This window comes from Felis catus, chromosome E3, assembly GCF_018350175.1.
Source record: "Felis catus isolate Fca126 chromosome E3, F.catus_Fca126_mat1.0, whole genome shotgun sequence".
NCBI classification, from domain to species: domain Eukaryota; kingdom Metazoa; phylum Chordata; class Mammalia; order Carnivora; family Felidae; genus Felis; species Felis catus.
The window spans coordinates 30,857,192-30,883,271 of NC_058383.1; the positions used below are offsets into that span (position 1 = coordinate 30,857,192).

A 26,080-nucleotide genomic window follows, 5' to 3' on the forward strand; every position below is an offset into this window, starting at 1 on the left:
TGGTGGGGTCCGAGGTCAGGGATGCCGTGTCTCTCCCGTTTCTCTGTCGGGCATGCTGCAGAGACCTGGGGGCACTGCGGCCCCTTCCTCTTGCTTCTCTCAAACCTCCTCCAAAAGACGCTCCCCTCCAACCTCAAATAACCTGCTAATGCCAAGACAGCCACTGCCAACCCCACTGCCAGAGGGGACCACCGAGGCACAGACCTGCCTGACAGCCAAGACTGAATGCGGGCTCCTCGACCTCGTCCCTTGAAACCAAAGGGACTTGTGACGTTCAGGAGTCTTCTAAGGAGGTCCCTGCAGGGGCACCTGGCTGGCTCAGTCGGTGGGGCGTGTGACTCTTGATCTCGGGGTAGTGAGCTCGAGCCCCACGATGGGTGTAGAGATCACTTTACAAAAATCATTTCCAAGGAGGTTCCTGCAGAGCTCCCTAGAAGTGTCCTGGGTGGGGGCTTTAACTGGGAGATGAGGGGAGGGTCTAATTCAACAAAGCAGCTACCCTTCCTCTGTTTAAACTACTGGAGGTGGGGACAAGAGCAGCCATTTACTGAGAGCTGATTGGGTGTGAGGCTCGGTGTTAACACAGTTTTTCCACTTGTTTAATCCTACCTTTGGTGGTGGACACTATTATTAAACCCATTTTACAGATGAGGAAATTGAGGAAACCCCATTTTACATTGAGGTGAAAACCTTGTCTAAGGTCAAACATCCTTTCAACGACAGGAACCGCAAGTCAAACCCGGGCCCCTCTGACTTCAGAATCCACGTATCTAACCATGCCCTCTGGTCCCGTGAGGGTGCCAATGTCAAAACTAAGGGAGTTAAAAATGAAACAGTGGCGCCCACACCACCTCTTACAGAAGAGGAACTGAAAGCCCAGCGTGGTTTTTCCTCCCAATCCGCAGCCTGGAACTCCTTGCACGAGATCACACTGAATACATCTCAGGTGCTGAGTCAGCGGATGTCCAAGGAGCCACTCTACGAAAAGAACTTTTACTGCAGTCAGCAAGCGAGTAGGTGATGCAAACCAACTTAGAACAATTCAAGCTATTTAATGAAAAGAGGCAAACCTCAAAGCTGGGCCCAGTGATATTCCAAGTCTACTCAGGGCCCTTGTATAAACCACTTGCTGACCACAAACGTCAGACAACAAGGTCAACAAGGAACAAACTCAAAGTCTGGGGTTGAAAGTCGTTGCGGCAGCTAGCCCTACCCTAGCTAATTCGTGCGGAGAAATGGAGGAGGCAGAGGGCTCGATTCTACACTGGTCATTGCCCACACCTGGGACAACGGGGCCAAGTGTCACCTGCTCTGCGCAGTAAAGATTCTTCTCTGACTGCAAACAGCAGCTATCATCTACTGAGGGCTTGCTCTGTGCCATACGCTGTGCTCAACTCCGTGATTTGCTGGTAAAGAAACTGAGCTGGTGGTGGTTAGACCACCCGGGTTGGAATCCCGAGTCTACCACTTACTGGATCTGTAGCCTTGGAAGAGGTGCTTGGTTTTATCATCTTTAAAAGAGGGATAACAACAGTAGCCGCAGTGCCTGCACAGAGTAAGTGCTCCGTCTGTGTTATTACCATCGCTGTTATCACTTTGCCAGGGCATTTCTATCTCAAAATAACACGTGGGTTTAGTACAATCATCATCTCTACTAGCTGACGAGCGCATGAGACGTGGCGTTCACTATTTCACAGCTTTGTCAGACAAAAGAATACAAAACTGAAGATTAGAAGGAAAAGACATGTGTTGCATGAAGGAGAAGCTTCAGGAGCGGCACCCGAGGAAGGCGGAATGCGGTTTCAGTGAATGCACTGTTTGTTTGGGGACGGAAGTGGGCGATGGTGTGGAATCAGCCTAGGCTGTCTGGGCAGGGAGATCCCACCTCCCCAGCTAAGCCTTCACTACCTCCATTCACTGACCAGAGTTGACATTCCCAAACCCACCCTACTTTAAATCCCTAATGTGCTGCCTTTGGTAAATAGAAGATTCCACAATCTCACTTCTGTATCCTAAGATGCCACAGACCTCAGGGATTTCTCTTCATGTCTTCTTTTATGGAGGAAGCAAATGGACAAGAGCCTTTTAAACCCTGGATCCAGTGCCTCCATATCCCTTTAGGTGCCTTTACTGAAGCCTCGATTTTAAGATATTATGACCGACAGTTTCTTCTTTTTGCCTGCCCAGCAGCCATCCCCTCCATGCCACTGGTAAGAGCACTGTAACAATCCTCTCAAAGATCTCCTACTCCCTATTCTCAGTCCACGTGGTGGGGGAGAGGCTGCCCCCCCCACTGCTGCCGCTCCCCATCTGTAGAAGCAGACATGACACCTGAGTCAGGTCCAGCTACTGGAATGTTCCATACCTCTGGCCACAGAGATTGATTCAAGAATGCACATATGAGCCAAGGAACCACAAAACTCAGACTCTAAAAACTACAAAACATTGCTGAATGACTTAAAGATGACCTAAATAAATGGAAAAACATCCCACCTTGTTATAAAAATCACATCCCTCAAATTGATCACAGATTCAATGTAATGTCCTACCAAAATCTCAGTTGCTGTTTTTTTTTTAAACAGTCTTTATAAGCTTATCCTAAAATTCATAGGGAAATTTAAGGGACCCAGAGTAGCCAAGCTAATCTTGGAAAAAGAACAAAGGTGGAGGGCTCACTTCTCAACTCCAAACCTACTACAGAGGCTCTAGTCATTAAGACACGATGGTGCTGAGGTAAGGATAGAGATTTAGATCAATGGAAAATAACTTCACATCCAGAAATAAGCTCTCACATTCATGGCCAACAACTGATTTTCCACAAGAATGCCAGGACAATGCAGTGGGGGAAAGAATGGTCTTTTCAACAAACAGTCCTGTGACATGTGGATATCCACATGTAAAAGTAAACTTGGACCTCTTCCTTGATAACATACAGAAAATACCTCCAAATGAGTCCCAGAACTAAATCGAAACATTGAAACTGTAAAGCTATTAGAAGAAAACAGGAATAAATTGTAGTGACCCTGTTTTAGGCAAAGCTTTCTTAATAGACATCAGAAAGCCTAAGGAACAAAAGAAAAAATACGTACATTAGATTTCATCAGTATTAATGAAACCTTAGGTTCTGCAAAGTACATCATCAAGAAAGGAGAAGACAACTCACAGAATGAGAAAAAATATTTGTTTTTTTTTTGTTTTTTTTTAATTTTTTAACCTTTATTGATTTTTGAGACAGAGAGAAAGAGAGAGCATGAATGGGGGAGGTTCAGAGAGAGAGGGAGACACAGAATCTGAAACAGGCTCCAGGCTCTGAGCTGTCAGCACAGAGCCCGACACGCGGCTCGAACTCACGGACTGTGAGGTCATGACCTGAGCCAAAGTTGGACACTCAACCGACTGAGGTACCCAGGTGCCCCAATATTTGTTAATCATATACCGGATAAGGGACTTGTATCCAGAATAGACAAAAACCGCTTACAACTCAACAATAAAAACACAACCCAATTTTAAAACGGGCAAAGGATTTGAATAGATATTTCCCCAAAGATATACAAGTGGCCAATAAACACACAAAAAGATGTTCCATCAGTATCATTTGTCAATAGGGAAACACAAATGAAAACCACCATGTGACATCACTTCATACACACACACACACACCACACAGTAACAACCAATGATAAGAATGTGACAAACTTAGAATCCTCATACCTTGCTGATGGCAATATAAAATGGTGCAGCTACTTTGGAAAACAGAGTACTTCAAAATGCTTAATACAGGGTTACCACATGACCGTACTTCACTCCTACGTGGAATAAAATCAACAGAAGAACGAAATTAAAGGAAAAGAGAAGCGTGTGTCCACGCAGAAGAGTGCACACGAATGTCCATGTTAAAGAATCAGTAACAGTCAAAACACGGAAACAACCTAAATGCCCATCAACAGACCACTGGATAAATATGTGGTCTACCTGTATAATGGAATAGTACTTGGCAGTAAAAAGAAACACACTTCTGATGCATACTGCAACATGGACAAAACAGTATGCTTTTGCGAGGTCACATAAGACGAGCTTATGAATCCATTTACATGAAATTTTCAGAATAGGTCAATCTGTAGATACAAAAAGTAGATTATGGCTGTTTAAAACAACAACAAGAGGGCACACAGCCCAGGCAGACCAGTGAATCTACTCCTAGACTCTGCTGGAACCACCAGGAAAGGCAGTGCTTTCTTCCTGAGCTGCCGGTGGGGTGATATAAACCTGGAACTGCCAGAGGCTCTATCTTGGAGAGATCCTGTCTGAGAAAGAAGCCCGAAGAGAGGAAAACAAAGGAGAATGGGAAGGAGAGAGAGATCAGGTTCTGACAAGATCACGTGGGCCCTGGAGCCAGCTATGCCTGAAGCTGCAATGCATTCCTGGTCTTTTCAATCACGTAAATCAAGTTCCTCCCAGGATTTCAGTGTGGGAGGATGTTAGCTCAGTTCCTCACTGAAACTGTGATTCCTCCTTGGCATCCTCCACTCACTGTTCAGGTCACACCCCCCCTCTTCACAGGACTTCCCACCCTGGAGCCCCCCTGCCCCATACTTTACCTTTCCCAGGGCACAGGCTTTTCTGAAAGTCCTCTCCCTCCTGCTGGCCGTGGCCTCCCATCCACCTCACAGAACCTCCTTTTCAGTCAGAGACACTTTCCCCACCTGGAACGCACCTGGAGCAGGGCTCTATAACTCAAATGCTTAAAAATAAATGCGAGCTGTGTTATTTCCAACAAGTTTTCCCACCCTATTAATTATTTATCTAGCACCTGCTTCACAAAAAAAGAACCTGGCAGAGAAGGAATAGGGAGAAGAGTCTGGAAAGAGCAAGGCAGCCAAAAACAGCAGAGGTGCCCTAGCTGGGAGTCACATGATGTGGGGGAGAGAGGGGTTCCCAGGGAGGGTCACCAGCAAGGTTCTCTGTGTGGCCTTGTGAAGCCTACCAGCTCCTAATCAGAACTGTGTTTTGTTCTGTGTTTTTTAAATGTTTTTATTTAGTTTTGAGACAGAGAGAGACAGAGCATGAGCAGGGGAGGGGCAGAGAGAGGGGGAGACACAGAATCCGAAGCAGCCTCCAGGCTCTGAGCTGTCGTCACAGGGCCCGACGCGGGGCTTGAACTCACGGAGTGAGATCATGACCTGAGCCGAAGTCGGACGCTCAACCAACTGAGCCACCCGGGCGCCCCCAGAACTGTTTTTAAATGCACGAAACAAGGTCACACAGGTTTAGACAGACAAGCACTTATAAAATGTTGATAAAGCAACACAAGAACTTCTTTGCTGAGGCCTTGGATAACAAGATGCAGGGGCAGGTCTTATCACCACTGTAACTTCAAGGTAGCAGTGAGCTTTGAGGATATTTGGGGCCATCTATGGCGACTGTCGTGTGATATGAAAATATGTAAGACTGATTTCTACCGCAGATAAAGCCACAGGTATTAGGGGTACTCTTACGGTTTGTGGCCCGAGTTCATGTTTTAATTAGATGTTAGGGAAAATAAAAGTGTGATTCTTGTCTGAGGATTTGTCTGAGGATAAATGCTCAGACCCTAGAATAAGAACTCGTGGGCTGGATCAGGCTGAGCCCCCAAGCAGGCCTCTCTGGAACGGTGCACTGCCCATGTGGGGAGGCGAGGCGTTAACAGGGAAGTGTGGCTGAGAGAGCCCTGTTACCACCAACTGTGGCTTCTGAGCACTTGGTGTGGACCAGGATGTGTTCTTGGCCTGTCCCCTGAACTTCCTCACTGAAGCCTCACAACAGCCTCGAGCAGGAGCCACCAGAATTCTGTGTAAGTTATATTCACATAAGAGGGCACCAAGGCGCAGAGACATGACAGGCTGATATACCCTGGTGTCGGGATTCAAGCCCAAATACTCTGACCCCAGGACCCATACCCTTCTCCATTGCCTCTCACTCCCTGCTCTCCCACCCTCACTAGCATTCCCAAGAGGTAAAAGCCCAGAGGAGACAAAGAAAAGCTGAGTCGCACTTAATTTTGAGCTAGAGGCCTCTGTTCCAAGCCTTGCATATCTGTGTGGAACATGTGTTCTGCCTGGGTCAGAGGCAGTCCTGAGCCCAGAGACAAAGCCGACTCTGAGTGTGCACCAAGAACACCTTTCCATTCCAGCAAGACGAAAGGCCGTATGAGCCAGGCAGAGAGAGAGCGTGTGTCTGGCCCGACGTCCAGGGTGGAGCTGCATGCAGGCCTCCTTTTGCCTGGAACACACTTCCCAGGTTGTTTGCTAGCCAAACACCGCACAGCCTCTACATTTCAGTTTAAATGTCCCTACCTGGATTCCTTCACTACATCAGGTCTTCTGTGTTACATACAGCTTCCTGCAGTATTCCTGCATAGAAACTTGGCACCATTTGAAGGTTTATTTGTTTAATGGTTGTCTCTGCTAAACCAGAAGTTCCAAGAGGGCAGGACCCATATCTGTCTTCCCCACCATCTTAAACACAACTGTGCAAACTGAATAAATATGGGTGAATATCATACAGGAAGAAAAGAAAAGAAAGCAACAAGACACTAGGCGAGCTGGCTGCTGGGAGCTTCCTGTTCCAAGCCGGGAGGCTGAGATTGGACACGGGCACATCCTGATGTACCAATTAAACACAGGGTGACTCTGCCCACTGACAGGTGTGGCTCAAAGCCTGATGACCCGATGACGTGAACAGCAATCTTCACCCCTTGAGGCGATCGAGGTGAGCAGGACAGGAAGGAGATGGTCAAGTGTGCTCTCCAAGGGTCCAGGTATAAACACAGAAATAACATGGAACAGTGCTTCTTTAACTTCTGGGTACACACAACTCACCTGCATGTTAAACATGCAGATTCCAACTCAGTAGGATGGAGGTAGGGCCTGAGATTCTGCATTCCTAAAACACTCTCAGGGGAGACTGATGCAGCCCATCCGAATACAAGATCTGTAAAAGCTTTCTTGGAGGTCCTAACTGATACTGTTAACCTCAAGCCAGATTACCAATTCGTACAAATATCCACCCCTGTGTTCTTTGTTCCTTTGCCTAAGAGCACAAGATGGAGAGCGAATGAGCCTGCGGAGATAATAAGTGGAGATAATCAGAGCTCCAGTCCTGGCTCTCTGAACACCTCACCATGCAATCCCAGGCAAGTCATTTCCACCTCCTGGGCCTCTGGTCCACGTCCCCACTCATTGGTCTGCAGACTAGCTGTGCCAGCATTATCCAAGAATTTTTTTAAAATACAGACTCCAGGGCTTCACCCATAGAGTTTCTAGTTCACCACATCTGGGGTGTGGTCTGAGCATCTCCATTTGTTTAAACCCTATGACTCAGATCTGCATCCAGAGTGGGAAACCAAGAGACAAAACGCAGCTGAGGTGGAACTGTCCGTGGTGCTGACCGGTGACTTGTAATGTGGCCTAAATACAGACTTAGGGGATCTGGGAGGAGATAATTTACCACATTGTTTGAGAATCCGGAAAAGATGCTGACATTTTTGCTCTGTTTAGGTACTGGCATTATTGGCATATCCATCAGTCACCTGTAGCACAGCAGTGAAGCCTAACCCATTGGAAAAGGGAAAACAGTTATGTCCAATTATTTCCAAAATCAATGCATCTGGGGCATCTGCAACAGTCCCCGAAGCCAGAGTGAAAGGCTTGATTTACAGCTCTCCAGACTTGCTTGCACACTAATGGTATGATTGAGGGGGAAGGCCCCACATAGCAAAACCATTTCTTATTTGTTGCTCTAGTTTGAAGAATGCCTACACGAAATTCCAGTTCGTGCGTTCTATGGGGATTTCCTGCCATGGGAGGGAGGAATGAACAGAGGGAGAAGTGGGGGGGGGGGTAGATAAAAGGTGGAAATGAAGATTAAGCAGAATGCCAGGTCTTCCTGGCTAGCTCATTTTTCTAGCTTCCCACAAAGATTTATGCACCTGTCCAAAACACACTACAGATCCATTACCCAGCACAAAGAGCCACTTCCAGCGTCAAGCAGAAGGTCAGGCACAAATGATGGTTCAGTGCTAGCTGAAAACCCACCATCTCTCTATCTTTACCCTTGTCTTACAGAAGGAGCTGAGTAATTTTACTTTGGTTGGCAGCAGTGAGGACAAAAAATATTATATATATATATTATTTAATATATATTATATAAAACATTATATATATACATATGTTATATGTATACAGCAATATATAATTGTTGTAGCAAACAATGAGCCCTAAATGCAATAGACAGATAGATAAGATAGATAGATAAGTAGATAGATAAGCCCTAGATGCGACCAGGCCCTTATTTAGCTTCCTGCCGTCTTATCAGTGGCTGGCACACAGTAGGTGTTCAAGAAGGAAGGAAGATTTCCTGAATGGAGATATGAGTGAATGATGTTCCTCTTGGTATGTTTGTAGCCCTCTGGGGATTTCTCTGGGCTATTCTCTCCTACTGACATTTATGCTGCTTTCCAAGTGAGCGTTTCTAAAAAATGCAAAACCATTTTTTAAAACCAAGTAATTTGCTTTCAGGATAAAAATCCAAACTCCTCAGCTGAGCATGCAAGGTAACTGCTGCTGCCTAGCTCTTTGGAGTGGTCCCTTCACATGCCACACAGTGTCACGTACATCTGGTACATGTAGTACCTGCCATTTGCTCAGGAGGCATCATGGGCCTGAGGGGGTAGCTGCTCCATAAACTCTGCCCCCCAAACTGTGGTCTCCTTTGCCTGGAGTTCCCCATGTCACTCAACAGCTGGATCCTGTTCACCCTTCAAGGCTTAATTCAGGTATTACCTCCACCCTGAAGTTTCTCTGTGTCTCTCCTTTCCTTCTCCTTCCACCCTCTTGGCCCCCACTCCCACCCCAGGAGGGCTCCTCTGGTTTCTCCTACTCAGCACCCATGTCTTTTTCTCCTGGTGGCAGCACTATCATCTTACCCTGGGCAATCAATGTTTCTCACTCTCAAACCATGGCTTTGGGATGGGACTGATTCCGCCCCTTGACCCAGGGCTCAGCACATGACCTGGCCCACCACAATCATTATTATTGGTGTTAAGATAGGCATAGGACTCAAGCTGAGCCAGTGAGCATTGGCACTGAGACTGGAACTGTTGGGAAAGAGATTTACTCTTTCTGCCAGGGCTACCACAGTAGTATGAAAGAAGTCAAGAGGTATGTGACCATTTCTGCTATGAAAGGGATGCCTGCCTGCCTGCCTGCCTGAGAACACAGCCAGCTCACGGAAAAAGGCAAGTAGAGAGAGAAAGAGACAGGGAGACATGTAAGAAGCAAGAGAGTAAGTAAGCAAAGGCAAAAGCGAGTGGCTGAGCTAATTACATCATATGAGGTCATGGAACTCCTGGGTCCAGCCATTCCTGAAGTGAGACCTAAACTTCCCAGTTACACAAGACAATCCTCTTTTTAGAGTAAAATAGTTTGATTTTTACTGGTTTTTATAGTTGCAGCAGAAAGCATCGTAGATGATACACTGTTCCCTGTGCTCCCACAGAATCCTGATTTAATCTCCCCCAAAGCACCTACTGGGAGGTGATCTACCAATTGCCCCACTGGACTGTGAGCTCCCAGAGGGCAAGAAACATTTCATTTGCTTCAGTAGCCCCAAGACTTCATGTATCATAAATACCCCAAAGGAATTTTTAAATTAAAAAACAAAAATTAAAGGTGGGGTGCCTGGGTGGCTCAGTCGGTTGAGCGTCTGATTTCGGCTCAGGTCATGATCTCACAGCTCGTGAGTTTGAGCCCCACGCTGGGCTCTGGGCTGACAGCTCAGAGCTTGGAGTCTGATTCAGATTCTGTGTCTCCCTCTCTCTCTGCCCTTCTCTGCACCTGCTCTGTTTCTCTGTCTCTCTCTTTCTCTAAAAAAATTAATAAACATTAAAAAAATTAAAAAAATAAATTAAGGGTATGTCTAACTGGAAAGAAACATTTACCTGAAAGTTAATGAAGATTTCCATTTACTTCAGAATACTTTCATGGCCTTCCTGGTAAGAGCTCTGAGACTTCTCAGGTTCTTGACCATTGCTAGTATTCTCTACTCCCCCGAATGCTTGTTTTTCAGTTCTCCAAAGCTGGAGATCCTGGAGGTAACAAGTGGCAAGTCGAAGGTTGTGAGAAAGCACCCGGCCCAGAGCCCAACTACTGCTGCACCTTGCTCACCTGGACCTCAACTGAGGCTAAAGCCAGTGCTGCACCCCTATGCTTCCCCCGTGAGGGGCTGGAGCCCTGGGACATAAAAACTCCAACATGCACCCGAACTCAGCGATTTGTCATGCTTCTGTACCTCTGCTGACGCTTGCCCTCTGATGGGAACATCCTTCCCTGTCTTCTCTACTCATTCTTCAAAGCTCAGATGAAAAACCATCCCCTCCAGTGAGTCTATCCTCAAGTTGAAGAGTGACAAATTCAAAAGCTTTCAGGGACTAGGAAATGAGAGAAACAAGGCAGACTGGTGACCCGGGGCACACACGCCCCTTGTTAAGGGCCAGCCCCCAGTCAGCTTCTGCCAGCTGCTGCCACAAGGAAATCTGAGATCAAGAGAAAGACCAGCCTCTCCTTGCTGGGGCATGGGTGGGCTCTAAGCTGCAGACAGGGGCTTACTATTATCACTATCATTGTTACTGTCCTCACCATTCGGCACCAATCTCAGGTGGAATATGGTCTTGTGGATTGCCAGCTGACCACCTCTGAGCTGGGGCTTTTGCCCACGGAGTGAGTACAGGACCATTACACCACAGGTTATAGTCACCTCTGCATGTATCTGTCTTTTCCGTAGGACCCTGTCTCTGGGAAGACGCCACATCTACAGGTCTGCTAATTTCGCTCTCCCAGTCCTCAGGGGCTCTACACTGACCCAAACCTGTTGGCACCAGGTACAGACATTCTGCCCCTGCCCCGGCAAGGGTCTCCCTGCTTACCCCCCATCAAGCCATCCTCCACATGGCAGCAATGTCTCCAAAACACACATCAAATCTTGTCACTGCTCTGCTTACAATCCTTCAAGGGTTCCCCCTCCACCTGCCATATTTAAATGAGTAACTATAGCTGATGCTTCAAAGGGAAAAAACAAGGGGCCAGGAAAGCCCACTGTGGGGGGGGGGGGCGCAGGGCTGGGGGTCATTTATGCGGGACAGCTGGGAAACGGTTCTCTGAGGAGGCAGAGTTTAAGCTGAAGCCTGACAGATGAGAAAGACCCAGGGGACAGGTGGAGGATGCAATATTCTAGAAAGAGTTGTGTGAGCAAAGCCCCAGAGGCAAGAAAGAGCTAGAGGGTTCAAGATCTAAGAGGGCGACAGGCACAGTGGCAGGAGGGGAGGCAGGGATAATAATTCCTGGGCCCCCAGGATGCTGGCGGGATGAAATGAACGTGCAAAGCCCTTGTCGCCCCACGGGGCATGTAGTTAGCACTCAATAAATAGTCACTATTCTTAGGAAGATGGCAGTGATGATGTGAAGAAGGGTTTGTTTACTTCCTGCTGCGGAGAAGAAGGCTGCCCAGTTCATGAGGGAGAGCTAAAAGCCAGCATCAAGGGCTCCTTTATAATATGAAACGGTTCCATTTCCGTGAGCTTATGAGGATCCGGGACTTAACTCAAAAAAGCTGCTAAACTCATTACAAAAAAGAACTTCACTTTCCCTCAGAAAGGGGAAGAGCTAAGAAATTAAACAATGAGAAAGTTCCAAGGGGGCGGCCAAGCTTAACCTAGTTGTAACTGACAGGGAACAGCCACTCCTTGAAGTGGCAGAGGAAATTGTGCCCAACAGTCCGTGGATGGTCAAAGCTTTCGGGACCTCATCTGAGAGACAGGAGCCGGGAGTGGGTCTACTCTGGGTCCCCATGAGAGAACACAACGCGGGGACTAGTGTTCTCTCACGCAAATACCCGCCGATGTTGCCTTCCCCAATCGTGACACCACGCCGGCATCTTGCTGTGTGCAGGACGATGAGCGGTTGTTGCTCATAGAAAATCAGTCCAGCAAGGCAACATTTAATGTGCGCACTAAAGCGTTAGGGGGCAGGGGGCGCTGCGGAGGGAAGGGGGGACACATGGAAGGAGAGGCAGGCCAGCAAGAGGGGCTTCTTGGAGGAGGACGCAAGAGTCACATCTTTTTCAAGGCATGCATGGAGGCTGGCATCAGGAAAACAAAAGGAGGTGCTAAAACCAGTCCGACAGAAACTCCAGGAGAGTAATACCCCCAAGGTACAAATAGGCAAGGAAGGGAAGGGGAAATCTGAATGGCCTGAACACACGAACGGATCGTCAACCTCTTCGGGGACCAGGCAAATGGGCATTACAACCACGAGGAGCTGACACTCTGTACACAGAGTGTTAGCAAAACATAAATCAGCTGTAAGTCTGATGATGCCGAGTGTCGCTCACATCATGAAACAATGGGAGTTTTTGATGCCCCTGGCTGGGAGCGAACGACTGGTACCATCCCGTTGGAGACCAACCTGCCCACAGCCAGGAAAGGTGAAGGTAGGCAGGCGCTGAGTATGCAGCCGCTTTCATCGGTGCGTACCCGGGAGGAACTGAACAGAAGACAACTGTGAACCGTCTAACTGCTCATCAAAGAGAGAAAAAATAAATACGACGGTGAATATTCATACAACAGAATGTCAGTAAGTACAGCAGCTAAAGTTCTCGAATTAGAATGCTATGCATCTGAACGCATCAACCTCAAAAAGGGAGTACTGATGAAAAAGACAAGGTATGTATTTTTCATACAGGAAGGATACACAGACACTAAGGACACACAACAACTCCACCGAACCATTCCCTGTGGCAGGGGGAGGGTTCCGAGAGGATTCAGCTAGATCTGTAATGTTTAACTCCTAAACAGTAACTTTATTAAATGAGGATGACGATACGTGTGTGTTCATGATATTTGGCTATGCATTCTGGGACACATTTGAAATACCCAGTGTATTTGAAAATACATTTTTAAAAGCTTAGAAGCAAATTGGAGAAAACATGAACAGCGGTTAAATCTAGGTGGTGGGATATGGGTGCCTGTTACCTTATTCTTTGCATTTCCCCCCTCTTTCTTTAAGAATCACCACTGTGTGACCCCTTCGGGAAACTCTTCAGCACTCTCTACTGATGTGGAGCGTAAGCGTCCCGTGATCCAGCAACTCCTTTCCCGTGTGTGGACCCACAGAAACCAGCACTTAACCACCACAAGAAGACATACACAGAGGTGTTAATTACAGCAGTATGTGTAACTGAGCCAAACTGGAAGCCACCCAACATCCATCAAAGGAGAGGATAAACTGTGATAAATCCGTACAATGGAAGTCTACACGGTAATGAAAAAAAACAGAACAATTGCTACCTGGAACAACACGGTTGAATGTCAACAGATGTAACGGTGACAGAGGCTAGACACAAAGGAGTCCATGCCCTATGGTGCCATTTACATAAAGTCCTATAATGGGAAAAACCCACCTGTGGAATAGATAGGGGGATGGTGGCCACGCTGGCGGGGTGACAGAAGGAGGCTTGGACTCCTGCCAATGATGTATTTCCCGGTGTCCGTGCTGTTTGTGCAGGTACACTCATTTTGTGCAAATCTGTCATCTATACACGTTAAGACTGAAAGCATTTATAACTCAATTTTTAAAATAATTTTTAAAAAGAGGAGAAAGAAAACACACACCCCACCGTATCAAGGAGAAGAATGAAGAGGGGAGGAAGGAGAGCCAAGCCTGGTCAGGTCAGAGCACGAATTACAAGAGAATGGAAACCCAATTAGCGAGCCTCCGGTGAGACGTAGTTTTTTAAGCTAGCACTTGAGGCTTCAGTTTGTGCTGGGTGGATCATCACAAGATCCCATGATGCAATACCCACAACCCACGTGACAGCCGAGACAGCTGCGTTTCGTGGAGGCTGATGGCACGCGGAGGTCATGCAGTCAGTGCGTACCAGAGACCGCGTCTGAAGTGAGGCCAGTGAGATGCCAAAGCCCAAACTCTTAACCCTGTGTACCATACGCCTTCTAAAAATGCAAATGGTCGAGGGGAAGGACGCAACTTCCTCCATACACGAGGCATTCCGGACTCTCACAGACCAATGGGGGCGACTTGAGAAACTAAACATGTTTTTCTCCGGCTTGCCGAGGATAACCAAGACTGTAATACACAGTCCCCAAATATTAATGGCAGTCCTGAGCTGGGAGGTAGCAATTATTTTCAATTATTCAAGAAGCGAGTAAGAGCTCACAAGTACTCTTCTACGTTGTGATTTTAATCAGCTGTCCAAAAATGTGAGGGAAAATAACAGATAGAACATGGGTTAAGTATATTCTGAAGGCCTTCAGAGCTAGGAGGAGGAGTAAGTAATGACCTACAAGTAATTTAACAGCCCCAGAAATATTTTGGACAACACTTCATGCCCAGCGGAGAATCAAGTGCCTTGTAATTCACGTCAGTTTCCAAACCAGTGGGTTCACCGCTGCTGCATCAGAGGCCTTGAGCTCGGCCTGAGATGGGCCAAGTCCAGGGAGGCGGCCCAGTCTGGCTGGTGACCTGGCAAGGCTGGACCCCAGATCTGTCACGGAGCTCTCATCTCTGTCACCAGGCGTGGACAATGCCAACATTCATGGTGCGGTGTTCATATCCAGCGGGCCGCTAAGGCCTGTGCATCCTTCATCCGAATGGTTACCAAAGACCTTGAAGTTAAGGGGAAGGAGGGAACAGGGGAGAAAGGGAACCAGTAACTGCACAACAATGGTCCGGCTCACCAGCTCGTACGTGGCTTGGGTTTTACGTTCATCAAACACGTTTCACTCAGCACCTACCACGGGCCACGCACTGCGTCAAATGCTGCAAGACTGAGACCCAACAGGCCGGGTGCTGCTCTAATTCCATGGGGCTGGTGGAGAGAAAGAAGGGTGCATCAGGCAGCCATGAGGGAGTCTGGGGAAGGAACCTGAGGTGGGGCAGCCAACACTGAGTCTGGGGAAGGCTTCCGGGATGGGGAGGCGCCTGCAAGGTCTGTGGCCCGAGATCACCGAAAAGGTCAGCTTGGATTTGACCTCTCCACATGTTACACTCAGAAAACAGGCAGGATGCCAACAGAGCAGCAAATATACTTCTAGTTGCCGGCTCTGGACTTTTGGTTTATAAACAGACCTTAATTTTTTTTATTGGATTTTAATTTGATATTACAGAGAAGCACTCCCCAGGAACCCCCCCCTTATTAAATACCTATGCATATTTGCATACGTATCCATATACACACTCCAAGCCTGAGGCTCCTCCGTGTCTCTCTCCCGAGACCGTTGCTCTGGCAAGATGGTTTTAGCAACTGCTCTCCTGGAAAATATCTTAAGAGGCTTTTGCTGTATTAAAGAGTAACGCAAATGTGTGATGTATAATGAGCCCAATGTCATTCTTCTTCTCGCTTAATGCATTAAGTACCGGGACTGTTTACACAGCGGTTGGCAGAGTGTCAAATGAGAAACAAACTAGAGTTTATGGCTTCGTTCAACTGGAGCTTCTTTTCTCCCGCCAGTTTGCATGGTCTTTGGGACGGGCGTGTGACTCAATTCCGATGGGGGCCACAGGACCCCGGGCAGGATGCTCACAGCCTGAGCCCAGCTTCCTCACCTCTGAGACATCTTGCATGGGACTCGACAAGAAGGACACAGGGAAGGACTGGAGACACAGCCCCCACCATGCACACGCCTGGCACGCGATGGCTGGTATTACGACACACAGGAACACAGGCTGTGAGGGTTCTGGAAGGACCACCTGTGTCAGGCTCACCGACTGCAAACTCTGCCATGAGGACGTGCTCCTGTGTCAGCTTCTTCGGCCTCACCGCCAGCCTCTGCAGCCCTTCAGCAACACCTACACAGCACTGACCCTGTGTGGACGCTGTTGTGAGTATTTTAGCAATTTTACCACCGTAAGTCCTTATGACAACACTAGAGAGAAGCGGTATGTAGACGAGAAACTGAGGCAGGGACGGATCAAGTACCTCGCCCGATGCCATCCATCTAGTGAAGCAGTAGGAGCCTTTTCCTTTCTGTGTCTGATTGTCACAGTTGGCAAAGTCCTGTTGAATGAATAAATGGACAAATGGACGAACGACCATCCCTCCAGACGCTTCGGTTTGCGAGGAAAGCTTATATAAGCTTCTATCAACTGTGAGGGCGGCAGTTTCTAGTTGTACCAATGGCTCCTGAGTCAGACAGGGCGGGGTGTGGGTGAGGGGGGGTGGAGCCACAGAGGGAGAGGCAGATTTCCACATCATCGGCGGGGTTGAGGGAGTGACTTCCAGGAGTCAATGTCAATCTACATTCATCCACCCTCCATGGAGCTCTGTGGATCCCTGTGTGCCAGGGGCTCTGGAGACCATCTGCCTGGAGCCGCTTATCACCTTAAGTGGCCAGCTCAGTGAGATAGCCTTGGTTAAGTCACTTTACCTCCCCGTGCCTCCCCCTCCCCATGTGTAAATACCTATACCTCAGGCAAGGAAAGAGAGCTGTGAGGTAGGCAGAAAAATGTCCCCCTACCCCCTGCCAAATTTCCCCGCCCCGATCGCTGTGAATGTGCTATCTTACATGGCAAAAGGTCTCTGCAGAGGGGACTAAGGTGATAAAGAGGTCACAAATTCAGATGGGGAGATTATCCTGGGTTATGTGGGTATGCCCAATCTGATCATGCTCCTTCAAAGCAGGGAACCTTTCCTGACTGTAGTCAAAAATGTTACTACGCAAGAATGGGCGTAGAGATGGGGCACCGAAGAAGGAGGGAGACCCCAGGGTTCTGGGAAGCCTCCAGAAGCGGGAAAAGGCGAGGAAAGAGACTCTCCTCTAGAGCCTTGAGAAAGAGACGCAACCCTTGCTGACACCGTGATTTCAACCCACTAATGCCCAATGTCTATTTTGGACCTCCTCAACTCAAAGGTACATGCAATACATGTGTACTGTTTAAAGCCACTAGATTTGGGGTGACTTCTTACAGCAGCAATATGAAGCTAATACGGGGCACAAAGAAGGAAAGAATACCCATAAATTGAGCCCACTTTCCCACTGGTAAGCTCTGTCGCCAGGATCCTGCTGGCCCCGCGCAGAAGGCAGCCCTGCTCACCGCCCCCCTCCAGACCGCCCCAGGGGCCCTGGTTCCCCTAGTTCGCAGGACTCTTCTGCGAGGACCTATTTACTAGTCTTTCTCCCCACAAAGTCATGAACTTTGTGAGGGCAGAGACCTTACTTTGGACAACGTTTGTCCCCCTCACACCTAGCATGGCAGCCCTACATTCCAGAAGCTTTTCTAAATGGAAAATTCGACCACCTTCAACACTGTTCCAGGTACCCACTTGTTCCCACCGCTGAAAGTCCCTTCCGCTGGGGGCTGGACACCCCCAGAGCTGCATTTAAATTTGCGCCTCTCAGCTGCAAAGGGGCTTCCACGGCTCCGTGAGTGCCAGCTGGTTCCTCCAGCACACACTGGTCTATGTGTTTTTAATGAGGATTTTGACGCATAATTCATCCAACAAGTTGAATTATCTGCGGCTCCAAGGAAAGCGATTTGCCCTGCTTTAATGCCAAATGAACTTTCAGAGACTGACTCCATTACCCTAAGAAGGAATGACAGCCTCTCAAATCTATTTCTTGCTGAGCAATAAGGCAGACGTGCAGTAGCGTCATCAGAAATGAGTCTTTTTCCTTAACCCCTCATGCTGGCCGAGTCTCCCTAGACAGGGAGGCTTGACGGCCAACTCCCCTGGACCGTTGGAGAGCCACCTTTCTGCTCTGCAAAAGCTTGCCGGCCTCTGGCCCGTTCTGCAAAAGCACCTCCCCAGTCACCCCCAAAGCTATTATACCCAGTGGGGCAATTCAGTTTTTTTAAAAATTTGTGCCAAGACCCAGCAACTTGAAGAAGAAAATAACAGGGAAACTTTTCCATTTAATGTGTGTTCCCTTATTCCTTAATTCAGGCCATGAGTCTCTCTGGGGGGCAGAAGCTATTCTAGGAGCTGGCGAGAGAGCAGTGAACAGACCAAGGCCCTGTTGTCATGAGCTTCCATTCCAGTGCAGAGAGACAATACTACTCAAGGTCACAAATCAATCACTTAGAGTGATGGTACGTGCTAGGGGACAATTACAGCAGACTAATGGATTGGAGAGTGACTCAAGGAGCAGCCCTGATGAGGGCAGTTGGAAGGGAGTTCTAATGACCTGCAGGGTCTGTCCATGCAGAGGTGGGGGAGCCAATCCACGCAGAGGGAACAGCAGATGCCAAGGCCACAAGGTAAGAACAGCATCGAAGTCTGAGGAGGGCAGTGTGGCTGGGTACAGAAGGGAGGACGGGGCATGAGATAAGGTACGGGAGGAGGTGGGGGACAGGTCAGGGGACATCTCGAAGGCCATAAGGAGTCCTGAATTTAACTGCCAAAGGTGCTACTGGGAGGGGGGGTTTACGCAACAATGACATCATCTGATTTGATGTCATATAAACCTCACTGTGGCTCAGCATGGGGGATGGATGGCAGCAGGCAAGAGTGGAAAAGGGCAACCGTTGCAAATGCCCACACCAGAGAGGACCGGGCGTGGGTGAGGATAACTGAAGCAGGGGTAGAGGGACGCACCTCAACTGGGACTCTGTGGAAGGAGACCCACAGGACCTGGCATGCCCATCTTGGGCTGGTGGGGTCGTCCTCTCCTCTTATCCCCACCCTGCTCAGAAATGTGGCTCGAGACAAGTGCCCCCCCGCCACCTTGTAGAGGTCATGAGAGCTGATGGTAAAAACTCGAATTCTCCTGGGTACATGGGAGGACTGGACTCCTTCTCCCCGTTGGCATCACACAGGGCTGAGTAAGTGGCTTTGGCCAATGAAAAAGGAGTGAAATTGACATGTATCACGTCTGGGCAGAAGCTCTAATAGCCAGTGGATGATTTTCCCTTGTCCTTAGTTTCCTGATGTCACGATGGGCAGAGCTCCCAGCCAACCCATGATGGGCATAAAACACGAGCCAAAAATAAATCCTGGTTGGCTCAGGCTGCCAAGACTACAAAATCGTTACTTCAGCCTAATCCAGACTATCTCACAATGGATACAAGCCCCATGCCTGTGATATTTCAGATTTAATGAGTAACATTAATACACAACTACTGCGGCTTGTTTGACTCAGCTACGAAGAAATGAACAGCAAGCAGTGGACTGATGTTCAGGAAACTACCTCAACACAACTCAAGTTTGATGTGACACCTAAAGGCATGGGTGGCTCTAGTGAGTGCTGTGGGTATTTATGATTAAACACATGCATGGCATACTAAGGCAAAAGAAATTCTGTGCTAAAGACAAATCCTGCATCCATGAACTACACAACGGGCTGTTTCACCAATTAAAAAAAGTTCAAACTGGGGCGCCTGGGTGGCTCAGGCGGTTAAGTGTCCAATTCTTCGTCTCAGCTCAGGTCATGATCTCACGGTTCATGACTTTGAGCTCCAAGCTGGGCTCTGTGCTGGGGGCGTGGAGCCTGCTTGGGATTCTCTCTCTCCTTTTCCTTTTGCCCTCTCCTGCCTTCTCTCTCTCAAAAAATAAATACACATTAAAAAAAGTTCAAACTTGGGGTCAGATCACATTTTGATTCTGTAACTGGCAGACAATCGACAATGGTGGCACCGTTGGGAAAATACCTAGAAATTCAGGCTAGGAAGATATTCATATGACGAATCTGAAAAAACTATAGTTAGTTTTTCCTGTCCAGGCCCATGGATCCCAGATTGAATCACTTAATGGGTCCAAGACTTAATAGCAGCAACCTACTTGTAATGCAATCCACACAAAGAAGTCAAGCCTGAGTACCTTAATGGTACAAGAGGCAAGGGAGACCTTCTTGAAGTGACCTAGTCAAGGGAAAGCTTCTGAGGTGGCTGGCTTCTCTGGACCAATTTAGAAAGAAAACTCACCCTCAGCGTATCAAGGCAGGTATCTTGAGCCTGTAGGTCCTGGTGAGGCGAGTGCAGCCTTTGTCTCTTAACAGGATTCATCAGTAGCTTTTGTCGGATGTTTGAAGTCCTGCCTGCTAACTCAATCTACTCCTGACAATCAGATAAACCCTCAGATCTGTCCTGGAGAGCAGCCAAAGTGTACTTCAGGGAAGTGGGTAAGTCTTAGTGAGCCAAATGTGCAGGGAGAGAGAGAATCAGAAGCCAACCAGTCAACTCTAAAGCAAAGGGACACACAGACTGGACAGGAGGCAGAGGCCCTGTGACTGCAGGCAACCTGTCGGGCCCACCCCTGACCATGGGAAGCAGGACCAAAAATGTAGTGAAGAACCAGGCCAGGCCCACCAGCATGGTATCTTTAATTCCCAAATTCCTTTATTTGCAAATAGGGTCGCACTAGGGTCGGGGGTGGAGGGTGGACAGAGCCCTACTCACACAGATTTCACAGGGCAAAAGCCCACAGCTGCTGAGTCGGTCCCAGGATTGACAAGAATGGGACAGCGCGAAGCTAGGCTGGGGACGTCGCACTCAGAGGGGAAAGTCACTGCATCCCTGTCCTTGGGAGGGTGGTGTTGGTAAGTTTCTTAGGTCTGAAGTAAGTTTTGCATAACTATTAGGCTTGCCTGGAGATCCAGAGCGGGAGGGGTCACTTTGCTCTGCAGAGAAAGCCTGTGGCACCCAAAGATGCCTAATCCCAGAACCTGAGAGTATAAAACACTCTGTTTATTGAGCAAAAGGGACTTTGCAGATGTGATCAAGTTAAGGATCCCGAGACTGATTATGGTGGCTTATCTGGGTGGACCCAGTGTCATCTCGAGGGTCCGATAAGAGGGAGAGGAGTCAGAAAAGGTACTATGTGAGGTACTACACAGAGATACTATACGACAGAAAATGAGGTCAGCGTTGCAAGGTTGCTGGCTTTGAAGACACAGGAGGCCTTGAGCTGAGGAATGCGGACAGGCTCCAGAAGCTAAAAAAGGAAAGGACTGTCCTCTGGAGCCTCCAGGAACAACCAGCCCCACTGACTCCTTGATTTCAGCCCCAGGAGATGGATTCTGGACCTAACCTCCAGAAGTGTAAGAAAATACATCTGTGTTTTTTAGACCCCTAAACAGGGGCCACGTTCGCACGGCAGCCACGGGAGGCAAAAAGAATGCGACGCATCTCGCCCCCTGAACGTCTCTGGTTCAGCCTTGTCCTAATTTCCCTTAGTGAGACACAGACAGGCCGAGCTCCCCGAGGGTCATGGAGCGGCTGCTATAGCAGAAGGCTTCCTGCAAATGACACTATCTTATCACGATAATAAGCTGCTTACACAGAATTCTGTTTTATGACGTTCTCAGGCGTTCTGGATGGGTCCCAAGATTTGTATGAGCCTGCAAGTCATTAGATTAAACCAGTATATAATTTTTCCCCCTTTTCATAAGAATTATTGTCCTCCTTGCTCTGCATAAGTGTAGAATTTCTAAGCCTTCTGTTTTTATGGGCTCAACTTCACTTACCTTCAGGAAAATAATGGAATGGCACATTTATTCTAGGCCTCAGATAAACTTGCTTTATAACTGTTTAAATTAAGATCTAACAGACCCTGACATGATAGGATTTCTAATCTAAAAGCAAAGAAATCCATGAACACGTAAACATCATAGACAGTAACAGTATTCCCAGCAGAATTCCCAAGTGTTCATCCTGGTTATCGAAACTTTTGCTCTGGTTTTCTGGGAGACAAACGTCCAAGGAAAACTCTAGCAAGGTGGCCCTTCAAGAGAGAAACTAGGAAATTCATCACACACAGGATCTGCCACACGACTCTGTCAGTGCGACAGCATCGTGGTTCTTTCGCTTGCTGAGGCATCACCACCACACAGCTCTAAACCCAGATTTCTGGGCCCCAGCCCAGAGCTGGTATTTCAGTAGGTCTGGGGTGGGGCCTGGGAATTGGTATTTCTTTTTTTTTTTAATGTTTATTTATTTTTCGGAGCAAGTGAGCAAACCAAGGGCAGACAAGGGGAGGAGAGGGGAGGGGAGGGAGGGAGGGGGAGGGGGAGAGAGAGAAAGAGAGAGAGAGAGAGAGAGAGAGAGAGAGACAGACAGACAGACAGAGAGGAGAAAGAATCCCAAGGAGGCTCTGTGCGGTTAGTGCAGAGCCCAAAGTGGGGCTTGACCCTACAAACCTCGAGATCCTGAGCCAAAATCAAGAGTTGGACTCTTAACCAAATGAGCCAGGCACCGGAAGGAATCGGTATTTCTAACGAGTTGCCGGGTGATGCTGATGGTCAGGGGCCACTCTCTGAGAACCACGGTAGGAGAGGGGTGCCTCGTGCAAGGCCCAGTTTCTCACCTGTCCTCATGAGGGTCATGATCTTACCTCCTCTGGCTCAACTGTCCCTGCCCAGCTCGTCACTATCCTGCGATTGCACAAGTGTCCCCGTCCCCTATCAGACACGAAGCCAGGCGTTCTCCAGTGCGGCTGCGTACTGCAGCCCTCCATGCCCCTGCCTCACTTCACTGGGAGTGAGGGACTAAAGTCTTAGGAGCTTTTAAAGGTACTCATGGGATTCCGAGTGTGGCCCAGACGGAGGAGTGCCGCTCTAAGCAAACGTGAAGGACGACAAAATGACACCAGTGGCCTAAGTGGGCGACGCGAGGCCTCCCGACAAGGCCCGGGCCCGTCTTCCCCGCCGTGACATGTGATGATGCTCGGGAGACACTTCTGCACCAACGAGCACTCATCGGCTGGCAGGCCGTGGAGGGCTAGCACCTCCTTTCTCCAGGGTGCCTGGATGAACCCCCAGAAACACATGACGTCATTAAATCACTAACCTTCACAAGGAAAACAACCCTATACCGACACAAGTATTTGGGAAGTAACCCCACCCACATTCATGAGTCCAAGTAACTAACCTGACAACTACGGATAAAAGCCAGAAAACATCTTTTTGGTCAAGAACAGGCATCAGAAAACAGACCCATCAGCTAAATCGAGCTGCCACCTTATGAATGAAGTTTTATCGGCACTCGGCCACGCCCATCCAGGTCAGAACAGCCTGTGGCTGCTTTCACACTCCAGTGGCACAGCTGAGTATTTTCAGCTAAGGGAGTATGGTCTGCGAAGCCAAAACCAATTCCTCTCTGGCCCTTTAGCGGAACATGCTTGCTGACCCCTGTCCTAGAGAAGCAAGAGGGCGTGCACAAACAAAACATGACGTGCTGTGGAATTAAAGGTGTTTTCTCTGTCCCTGTTTCTTCTTCTATGTGCCAACCTCCGAGACCTGTGTCTAGAGGGGCACGTGCGTGTAGATCAGGCCCTGGGGTGATCACCGGGGTGATCAGGCACCGGGGTGTCCCCGGTTCCCCGTGGCGACAGTACCTTGTTTCCAATGGCCTTCTTGGGTGGGAAACTGTAGCCCCTCACTTGAGGGTACTTGTTCTGTAACTTGTGGTGCAAAGCCCTGAACTCCGTGTACCGCCGATACACGTTCCACTCATCGTCTTTTATCCGGATGTAGACCTGCGGAGAAAGGCACACAGAAGAAAAATGTCAACCTCTCTTAAAGCTCTCGTTACAAAGGGGTGGGGTTTCGGGGATGCTCCACCCATGAAAGCCAGCTCTGCGAGAAGCAGGGGCCGCGGCCGTCCCTCCGGCCACTGGACGCCCAGAGCCTGGCAGAGGAGGGCCTCAGTGGTACCACGTCAACAAAGGGGTCCACAAAAGAACAAAGCAGGCAGGTGACGGGAACAACACGCCGTGTACCAGTTCCCAGTATCAGCAGAGGTGAACAGTCCAGCTGATCTCTGAGATGGTCACATGCATGCTGTGGCGGTGACTGCTGCTGAGAATCCAACTCCCCCCAGGCAACACATGTCATCATCTATGAGGTGGAACTGACTAACAGCACCTCCTCCCAAGGAGCATTCGGACACACAGGCAGGGCAGCTATGCCTGGGATGGTGTAGACCCCCACAAAGAGGAGGGGGAAGCCAATCTGGGGCGGGAGGGAGGGAGGGGCCAGAGGTGACATCAACCCAACTGGACGGAAGGTCACGTCCAGAGGGGACAGGCACACTGGGAGCGTAAAACTTCTTTATTTTCGATCAAGATGGGACTCTCAAGAGAACATTCTGGGGGGTACACAATGTAAGGGCTGTTTCTTCAGCTTTTGATAGACCGTAACACCTTCCAGGGACACACACTAACCACATCTCGAGGGAAAACTGAAGCGGGAGAGGGAACGATGCATTTAAAAATATTACACAAGAACAGCCCAGAGAGCAAAGTTCCCAATGATAAATGGCTACTGTGACCGGTCATCAGCGAACATCAATACGCGTCTCAAAAACCTCTCGTGTAACGATAAACACAGGTATCCCTCATGTGAGCGACAGATTCCACCTCTACATGGAAACCACCCAGTATTCCCAAATCAGACACGATACATCGGAACTTTGGTTAAGACAACCATCGAGGCCTCTTGTAATCCTCTTGTGAACAAGATGGACGAACGATTTAAACCAAAGAACTTCAACTAATGGACCCAAGTTTCCAGTGCAATCAGAGAAACGGAGGTCTATCAAATTCATTAGAAGCCCCCAAGCTAAGAGAGGCAGTAAATACACTGAGTGGCAAACAAGGTGGTCTCCACTGGCCTGAGGGATGAGTCTAATCCAATGTGCTGAAATTCAAAAAGATCAATGTCGGGTTGTACGCTAAAACTCCAAAAACCATCACCATACGTAAAAGGGAAATAGGGCACAGGAGCGGCCTGTGGGACAAAGACTTACAGGTTTCGGTAAATTTGAGCTAAGTAAATAATGTGGGAGGGCCACCAAAAAACCTACGTAATCTTTAGGCCTCATTAAAAAAGGTGTGTGCTAACTTCTGGGATAAGCGACTTGAGAGTCTTGCTCTGTTCTAAATCGACCACAGCAACTTAGTTAGGTTTTGGCTGCCACCTATTAAAAGATGAACTATGTTCAGAAAGGCCCAGGTCACTTGCTGCAAGGGCCGTCCGTGGGCCGGGAGCATTGACATCACGTGGGAGATGTCAGGAATGGAGCGTCTCGGGCTCCACCCCAGATGCGCTGCTCGGAACTAGAACCCAGGCGGATCACACCACACACTGACTCTGAGAAGCACGGGCCCCAGGAGAGGATCTGCAGCCAAATTATAAGAAGACAAGCAGTGGAGGGCGACAACCCAAGCCTCAGTGGAGGGGGCAGAGGTCTCAAAATTCCTGGGAAGGCTATACGGAGAAAGAGGAAACCCAGGATGATGTGCTCTGGATGCTCACAACTGTGAGCAGGTACCACCTGGAGGAAGACAGATTCCATAGGGACAAAAAGCTGCCGAGAGGAAAGGCTTCTTGGGACTGAAGGTCCCCGCAGTGGTATGACGGTTACCCCGATTAGCCAGGTGTTTGATTTGTAGAAGTAAAGTATACATGAGACCCAAAAGTACCTGCAAGGGCCTGGCTAGTTGGGGGAGAAAAGGGACTTCAGGCTCTCCCAGTCTCTATAAGCTGAGACATGATGAATCCGCAAATAAACCCAGCAGAGCTCAGGGGAATTTCACACAGCACATTTAGGGCATTTGCTGGGTCCCCTCAGGTCCCAGCAAGTGCTAGTTGCCCACTCAGCATCCATTTCCCCTTACTATTTGGGGGGATAGCAACGTGTTCAGGGAGACTTAACTACATTTTTCTGTCTGCCTCGCAGGTAAGAGTAGCTAATGAGATGTAAGCAAAAATCACTGGGGCTTCTAAGAAAGTCCTTAGGAGAGATCTGCCTCAGCCTACGGTGCCTTCTTACCTTTCTCCCTCTCTTTTTCTTTCTTTCCTACAGATGTGATGACTGGAGCTCCAGGAGTCATTTTACGATCACGAGATCATCTTGATTATGGTAGAAGACAGAAGGGCTTGTGGGGTCTCTGATGACACTATGGAGCCACGACGCCAATTACTAGACTATCTACTCGATTTTTTTTTTTTAACAAAAGAGAAATATTCACCTTGAATTTACTCAAGCTTAATGTTTTACAGGTCTTTGTCCTGGTGGCTGAATGCAGTTCCAATCTG

At 48.6% G+C, this 26,080-nt stretch overlaps 1 protein-coding gene across 4 annotated transcripts in view; it reads right to left on the reverse strand.

Moving 5' to 3' along the window:
- The window catches only part of SNX29 (sorting nexin 29), a 499,225-nt gene that overhangs the window by 58,205 nt on the left and 414,940 nt on the right, over positions 1–26,080 (reverse strand). For all 4 annotated transcript variants that reach the window (XM_045048367.1, XM_045048365.1, XM_045048369.1 and 1 more), the window contains one exon: positions 23,377–23,517. In XM_045048367.1, the coding sequence (XP_044904302.1) occupies positions 23,377–23,517 (141 nt within the window). The remainder of the gene's footprint in view (positions 1–23,376; positions 23,518–26,080) is intronic.